The 8,578-nt window shown below is 35.5% G+C and overlaps 1 protein-coding gene across 1 annotated transcript; it reads right to left on the bottom strand.

Annotated features, from left to right (window-relative positions):
- Positions 1-309: 309 nt before the first annotated feature.
- LOC147524591 (uncharacterized) lies at positions 310-1,702 on the bottom strand. Its single transcript, XM_086575367.1, has 2 exons — positions 1,562-1,702; positions 310-948 (listed from the first exon to the last, which is right to left on the bottom strand). The coding sequence occupies exons 1-2, from the start codon at positions 1,700-1,702 to the stop codon at positions 310-312; spliced, it is 780 nt and encodes a 259-aa protein (XP_086431493.1).
- Between the last annotated feature and the right edge of the window lie 6,876 nt (positions 1,703-8,578).

Genomic DNA, 8,578 nt, shown 5'->3' on the forward strand with positions numbered 1-8,578 from the left:
AGCCAAGAGTTCTTGGGTAATGACCGACCTCTTTATAGAACTCCCAGTATACGCCAGCTAAACAACTCCAGCTTCATCTCTTATTGCACCTCCAAACCCATTAAATTCTTCAGTGACCAATCCATCTGTATTGACTACTAACTCACCTGGTTCAGGCTTAAACCATTTACACCATATTGGGACTCGTGCCGTGAAAGAAGCTTGTATCCCGAACCTGTCGAGAAGAACTCTGGCTGCCACCGTGTCAGGGACTTCTTTCAACATTGTCTGCAGATATAACTTCATATCTCGCTTCACCTTTTCGCAGACTCAATCTTCAATTTGCTGGTTCTGCTGAAACTTCCTCAAGTTCCTTTCAACCCAGATGGCATATATAGTGGCGCAGACAACAGCTCTGACAATTTCAGATTCCATAGTGGCATCTCTACAAATCTGCATAATGTTATACCACTCGGTAGTTGATGACTTAACCTGAGTGCTCAAGCCCAACCATCTTTTCACTCTCGCCCAGACATCTTTAGTATATGGACAATCAAAAAATAGATGCTTAGAGTGCTCCCTAGAAGAGTTGCAGAAACTACAAGTAGATTGGGTAATAATTTTCTTCCTAACCAATCTATCCTGCGTAGGTAAACAATTCGCAAACAATTGCCAACCAGAGTGTTTAGGAACAACTAGCTTACCCCAGACCGTTCTATACCATTTGACTTTTGTTCTAGTCTGCTTGAGAGCCATGTATGCTGACTTGGCTATGAAATGTCCTGAGACTGTTGGAGTCCAGATGACCTGGTCTTGCCTTAGCAGAGTGTTCAACTCAGTATCATATATGCTCTTTTTTAGTTCACTAGTAGGCAAACTAGTAAGTAAGTGGTTCCATCTCCCATCAGTAATAAGATCACTAACTAGAGCATTCTCTGGTACCTGTAAGAGTTGAACTGCTTCAGGCCACTGAAGTAAAGAAGTATCATGGCACCAAGGATCATGTCATACATAAGTCTGCTCTCCTTTTTGCTATCTGGTGTCTTACTAACTTCTGGGCAGCTTTCCGATGCTTTAAGACATTCCTCCAAACCCACGAGCAATCAGCTGAACTTTTCATAGTCTAGAAGTGTTGTTTTCTGACATGATGCTCAAGTGACCACTTAACCCATAAAGAGCCTTCATAACTTGCAATATTAAAAATGAGGCCACAGTAGGCAGCCTTATTCCATGTCTTCAGGTCTACTATCCCCAGACCACCCTAATCTTTCCCAAGACGAATGAGAGAATGGCAAGCATGATACATTTTGGGTGTCATCTCCAGACCAGCCCAAAGGAATCTATTGCAAATCTTACCAATGTCGCTCAATGTTTTCTTGGATAAAATGAAAGTTCTTGCCCAATAAACATGGAGAGAGGATAAGACCGACTTAATCAACTGGAGCCTACCTGCATGAGTGAGAGACTTATTCTTCCAGTTTGAAATTCTCTTAGTAACCATTTTTGTCAAAGGAAGACATTCTTTGATCCCCATTCTGGTTGCAGTGAGTTGGAGCCCAAGATAAGTAATGGGGGGCTGTACCAGTTGCACTTCCATAATGTCCACCAATTCCTTTGCTTCATGATAGCTCATACTTCCAGCCAGGAGTGTTGTCTTCTGTCTACTCAACTTGAGCCCAGTACACTCAGTGAATTCATTAAGGGTTTTCTTCACTACCCTCATAGTTGTTTTATCACCCTTACAGAACAACAAGATGTCATCTGCAAAGAAAAGATGTGTGAGATTTAATTTCTTACACTTTGGGTGGTAAGAAATTTCTTTCGCAAGCACATTACGTTTCAGCATACTACCAAGCACCTCCATGACCAGGACAAATAAGTACGGGGAGATGGAGTCCCCTTGCCTGAGCCCTCTGCTACCAGCAAAATTGTTAGAAAAATGGATTTGCATAAATCCATAGAGATATGAATGAGTAATTTGTCTCCCAAGTTATCCCACTTGAGATGAAAAGGGTTTCTCTTGAAACAATACGTAGAGTGAGAAAAACCTTTTCAAAAGGGTGCACTGGTTCAAAACAGTGCATTATGCCGAAAAAGTGCGACCTTTCTGAAATGTGCACTGTTTCGAAACAGTGCATCATGCCGAAAAGGTGTGACCTTTCGAAATAGGCACTGTTTTGAAACAGTGCTTTATGTCGAAATGGTGTGTTCTTTCGAAACATGTGACTTTTCAAAGCGTTGCTTACTTTTTCCCAAGAATCACTGTGTTGTAAAATAGCCTTGGGGGTGTACCATTGACTAATACAGAATAGTATGGTGTGGAATACCACATCTTAGTCCACTCAACAAATTTCTCCGGGAATCTAAATCTTACCAACACTTTTTCAATAGTTTGTCAGCTAACTGTATCATATGTTTTGGTAATATCAATCTTTAAGGAGCATCTTTTAGTCCCATGAGATCTATTGTAGCTTCTGACCAGTTCATGAGCCACCAGGAGGTTGTCTTGGATTTATCTGCCGGGGATGAAAGCAGATTGTTGCATGGAAGTGATTTCTGACATGTAAGGCTTCATTCTATTAGTGAGTATTTTCGATACACACATATAAATAACATTGCAGCAAGTAATAGGTCTGAACTCTTCAACTCTGGAAGGATTTTCACATTTCGAAATGAGACTTAAGTGCGTTGAGTTAACACCTCGATGAATAGACTTCAAGGAAAAAATGGAGATAATAGCCTTTACAAACTCATCTTTCACATAAAGCCAGTTCTTCTTGAAAATATGAGCATTAAACCAGTTCTTTTTTAGACTGTTGATGCTGGTTAAGTTACTTTTAAGTTTTCATTTTTTTTTAGACTGTTGATGATGGTTAAGTTACTTAAAAGAGTCATTTTTTTAAAAAAAATGAAAACTTAAATGTTATATACATACAATCATACCAGTCATACACTCATATAAGTATACAACAACTGAAAAAAGAAATTAAATCTTACGGTTATCTAAGTGGTGAGATTTTGGCTAATTTTGTTCTTTGTCGGTCTGTCCTAGGGATGTAAATATTACCAATGGGACAGGAATCCATAGAGACCCAACCCTAATGGGGCGGATATGGGGGTGCTAAATGGGGATGGGACGGATATAGAGAATCCCTAGCTCCTCCTAAGCGGGTATGATGTGGGGATAGGAACTGGAGTCCTCTATCCGATCCCGCTCCAATTAAGTATGTCTTGTATGTAATTTTCATATGTTACATGTATTTATCATGATGTTGCAACTTGCAAGAGTATAAATTAAACTCTGATTTCATTCTTGAAATCATGACTATTTTTCTACTATGCTAATGCAAAATTTATGAAATATTTTAAAATAAAAAAAAATAGTTAAATTAGGCGATTATAAATATAAATTTTTATTTTGTCAAGTTGATTAATGGAGGGTGGGGCGGGTATGAAGAATTCCCGCCAATCGGGGATGGGACGGGTATGAAGAGTGAAATTGAAGTCGGAAATGAGATGGGATGACAAATCTGTCCCCGACCCACCCATTTACATCCCTAGACTATGTCCCAGCCACCGTTATTTCTTTGATCGGATCGTCTAATCTTCTATACTATACTATGACACTACGTTATACTGAGGCATGGGGCTAGAGACCATAACAAAGCTGTCTGCACTCCGCCGTCCTCTTTTTTCTCTTTGTACATGTTCGCCACTTTTTTCCACTTTTAACTTACTTTGCCCGTGGGACCTAGATATTTGACATTATATCCTTGATAGTAAGCCCTTCCTCATTATTTTCATATGTTCCAGAAACCATAGTACAAAATATCAAGATATGGGTATTTATCGATATTCAATTTTTGGATATGTGTCGTGGATATATATCCACGATACATATCCAAATATTTGTTTCACATGCAAATATTATGGATATATCCAAAATATCGACAAATATCGTGGATATTGTGGATATTTCTTGATATATCATGATATATTATTTATATTTATTTGAAATATAATGGTAAATATTAAATAAAATTGTTATATACACAAAATATCGCCAGATATCTCCAAATATCGCAAATATCGTCAAAATATTGCCAATATTTGCAGTCGTATATATCTCTGAACATATCGTGATATTTATATATCTTTCTCTGAAATCTGGATAGATATCCCCAAATATCGCGATATATTGGGATATTTTGTACTATGCCAGAAACTACCTCGCTGCTTCTTCCAATGCCCTGATACGTAGCCTTCCACTTTATCTCTTAACCTCTCCTCCTCTTCCGTATGTCCTAATTTGAATTGACTAAGGGCTCAATTTTCCATTGCTCTCTCTTATTCCACTCATTTATCGAGTGGACATACACTTATTTTTTCGTACTTTCCCAAATCCAATTTTTGATACTGCGAACATGTTGCGGCATCTACCTACTGTAAAGCTAAGGGTTAACGAGTATTATCCCCAACATAAACCAATTTAACTATTATTATTATTTTTTTTTTTTTTTGTGTATGGGGTGACTCTAATTTACCATCTAATGGAAAGGAATCCTAATTAGTTCATCTAGTGGGGGGATAATAGCTAGTTAACCCTAAAACTAATTGTCTTGGATAATCACATTTAAATTGCATGCAACGCATGTTCACACCATCTAGTCGTCATTCTAAAGAAAATAAATTTTAGAAGCACAACAAAGATTTTGTGATAAACCACCTAGCTAGTTAACCCTTTAAAGCTGGTGATAACATGATGTCGTCCCCTCTCTGCCTCGCTCTCTTTTTCCGTATATATACACGGTTAGGCTATAGTGACACTCTTATCTCACACCCCTCATGGTCCATCAGATCTAATTTAAGATGATCAGATCTAATTCTGCTAAAAAAATGTTAAATTTTGAAATTTCAAAATATTTCACGTGGGGGTATTCACGTCATTTTGTAGCTTCTTCTCACATCCAAAATTAGATTTCATAGCTTTCTCCAGCAATGGCGATGCCGACAAAAAGTCCAGCATGATATGTTGGAGGTTTAGGTTTAAGTAACTATGGATGTTGGAGGATTATCAATCAAGAAGTTACAACTGATGATAAGATTTTTAAAAAGGCATGGAAACTAAATTTGCCATACAAAGTTCGTATCTTTGTTTGGCAATGTCTGCAAGGTGTTGTTCCCTCGGTGGATCTTTTGGCATCTCATCACTCCCATGTTCAAGGCTCTCTCTGCTCTCTATGTTTCTCACAAGATGAAGACCAATATCATTTATTTTTTAAATGTGACTTTGAATTGCAAGATGTTTATGGCTATGTGGATCTCTGCATGATATGGTGAATGTAATTGCTACTGAACAAATTGATTTCACGGAGTGTGTAAGGGCTATAATCCACCAACTTTGCACTGAAAGAGATAGTAAAATTTTGATCATATCTATTATTACACTCTTATTGCACTGAAAAAGAGAGTGAAATTCTGGTGAAGCATGAGTGTGCGCTTTTCTAACACACATCTAGAGCGCGTACGTGCTCATGATTCACCAGACGCAACTCGAGAGAGTGAGTGAGGAGAAGAAGATGGTCGTGGGTCAGGTTAGTAGAGTAAGGAAGAATAAAGAGGCGTGGGTTTTGTTTTCAAAATCTAATTTGTGAAGGAAATGACAATTATACCCCCCCCCCCCTACTTGTTTTTTATTTGGGCCACTTGTTTTTAGCTGTTAGATTAGGATTAGATCTGACGGACCATGAGGAGTGGGAGATATGAGTGGCACTCTAGCCTAACCGTGTGTATATATATATATATTCCATAAAAACTCTTTGTATAAATAAACTTTATGATATCCTTCCTACTGATTATCGAGAATTTGAAAAAAAAATTGATACATTTGATGTAGAGTCATTATTACTGAACATTTATTGAACTCAATAAGTGAATTTGATGAGGAATCAACTCCTAATTCTAATTTAAAAGGGCTTTTTTTATTTTCAGAACAAGGAAGATTTTATTCAAAATTTTTTTTTAAATATTTATTTGATGCAATTACAAACTATTCCAATGGTCAACCAATCGATCAACCAATTAGAAAAAAAATATTGGAATAAATAAAAGGGTCCCCCGATGGTCATACAAATTGGTTGATTTTTTGAAGAACTGGAAACTGAAGAAGAGTCAACCGAGGATCCTAGTATTCGTTCACGAAAAACCAAACTTTTAATCATTTTTAATGATAACAAGATGAATAAAAATACAAATGTGGATACTACTATTAATCATGATCTAGTAGACGAGGTGGCTTTGATACGCTATTCACAACAATCGGATTTTCGTCGAGATCTAATCAAGGGATTGATCGTGCTCAAAGGCGTAAAAACAGTTATTTGGGAACTGTTTCAAACAACTGCGCATTCTCCACTTTTTTTGGACAGAATATACAAAACTTTTTTTTTTTTTTTTTATATTTCCAGAATGTTTATTTTTAGGAATTGGGTGGGGAAAGGTGTGGAATTCAAAATTTTGAATTCAGAAGAGGTGAAAGCAAAGAATAATAAAAATGAGGAGAAAAAAAAAGAGAATGAACGTATAACAATAGCAAAAACTTGGGATACTATTCTATTTGCTCAAGCAATAAGGGGTTCTTTGTTAGTAATTCAATCATTTTTTAGAAAAAATATAATATTGCCCTCGTTGATAATAGCCAAAAATATTGTACCTATACTGTTATTTCAATTACCAGAGTGGTACGAGGATTGGGAAGAGTGGAGTAGAGAAATCCATGTTAAATGCACCTATAATGGTGTTCAATTATCAAAAACAGAATTTCCACAAAATTGGTTAACCGAGGGTATTCAGATAAAGATCCTATTTCCTTTTTCATGCGAAACCGTGGTACAGGATCTAAGCTACAATCCTATCACGGAGATCCGATGAAAACGAAAGGTAAAAAGGGTAATTTTTCTTTTTTAACAGTTTGGGGAATGGAAGCAGAACTGCCCTTTGGTTCCCTCCGAAAAAAACCTTCTTTTTTTAAACCTATTTATAGAGAACTTGAAAAACAACTGATAAAAGTAACAAATAAATCTTTTCTAGATCTAGAAATATTAAAAGTAAAAGAAAGAGAAAAATGGTTTTTAACGATATCAAAAAAAAAAACAAGATGGGTTATAAAAAAAGTTCTATTTATAAAATATAAAATGAAAGATTTTGCAAAAGTAAGTCCAATTCCATTATTTGGATTGAGGGGGGTATATGAATCGAATATAAAAAATAATAATTTAATAATAAGTAATCATACGATTCATGAATCGTCCATTCAAATTAGATCCATCGATTGGACAAACTATTCTTGACAAAAAAAAAAAAAAAAGATGAAGGATTTGACTGGATAGGACAAGTACAATCAGAAATCAACTAGAAAAAATAACAAAATACAAGAAAAACATATTTTTAACTCCAGATATAAAAATTAGTCCTAATGAAACAAGTTGTGATAATAATGCATTAGAATCTCGAAAGAAATTTGGTGATATTAATATTAAAAAGAAAAAATGACCGACTAATGCGTAAATGTCACTATTTTTTAAAATTTTTTATTGAAAGGATATACATAGATATCTTTTTACATATCATTAATATTCCCAGAATCAATGTACAAATTTTACTTAAAGAAAAAAAAATGACTGATAAATACAGTTACTATGATGAAACAAATCAAAATAGAATTTATTTTATTTCGACTCTACAAAAATCCATTTCTAATATTAGTAATAAGAATTCGCAGATTTTTTGTGACCTCTCTTCCTTTTATATATATATATATATATATATATATATATATATATATATATATATATATATATATATATATATATATATATATATATATATATATATAATATTAACAATCGGTGATTGTGGGACTTGGGGCCTCCATCCCTCTGACTACAAACCCATTTTCTCACTTATGACGTGGACAATCTAAGTGATAAACGCTCGTCTGCTGGTTTATACAGCAACATCCGCCCTCATTAGATTCAATGTAATCTAACTCTCCCGACCGCCTCTCTCTTCTCGCTCTCTTTAGTTTTTAGTTGATGCCCTCTCTCACACAACTCTCCCGACCATCTCTCTCTCTTCTCGCTTTCTTTAGCTTTTACTTCATGCTGATTTGTAGCACTTTTCCAATAGTGGATTCAACCAAAGTTTACAGAATTGTTCAGTAAAGGTTCTTCTTTTAGTTTTGGGGAGTCCTATTTGTACTTTTGGTTTCGATTCCTTTAACCTCCTTCTTGATCCTCCCATATTTGCCTTTCTCTCAGTTGAAGTCTAGACTGTGGAAGTGTAGGTTGGGGGAAAGTTAAAATGTATGAGCCATATTAAAGTATTAGATTAGAAACACTAAAAGCATGTTTAGTCCCTTTCTTTGTTTAAGGCACTAACCACCCACAAACAAAAAGCGTGATAGTCTGTCAATAAAAGGTAATGGTGTGCTGATTTCATGTGTTAACTTATACAAATATATTACTTTAGTACTTGCCAATCTACATTTTTCTTTGTTGTGCAGACCCAAACTTCAATAGTTGCCAATCTACATTTTTCT

Source organism: Coptis chinensis, chromosome 1 (assembly GCF_015680905.1).
Source record: "Coptis chinensis isolate HL-2020 chromosome 1, ASM1568090v1, whole genome shotgun sequence".
Classification (NCBI taxonomy): domain Eukaryota; kingdom Viridiplantae; phylum Streptophyta; class Magnoliopsida; order Ranunculales; family Ranunculaceae; genus Coptis; species Coptis chinensis.

Excerpts from the sequence above, each read along its gene's own strand:
- LOC147524591 (XM_086575367.1), bottom strand. The coding sequence starts at position 1,702 with ATGAGGGTAGTGAAGAAAACCCTTAATGAATTCACTGAGTGTACTGGG. Across the intron at positions 949-1,561 it reads ACATTATGGAAGTGCAACTG|TGGCCTGAAGCAGTTCAACT; the intron begins GTACAGCCCCCC and ends TCTTTACTTCAG.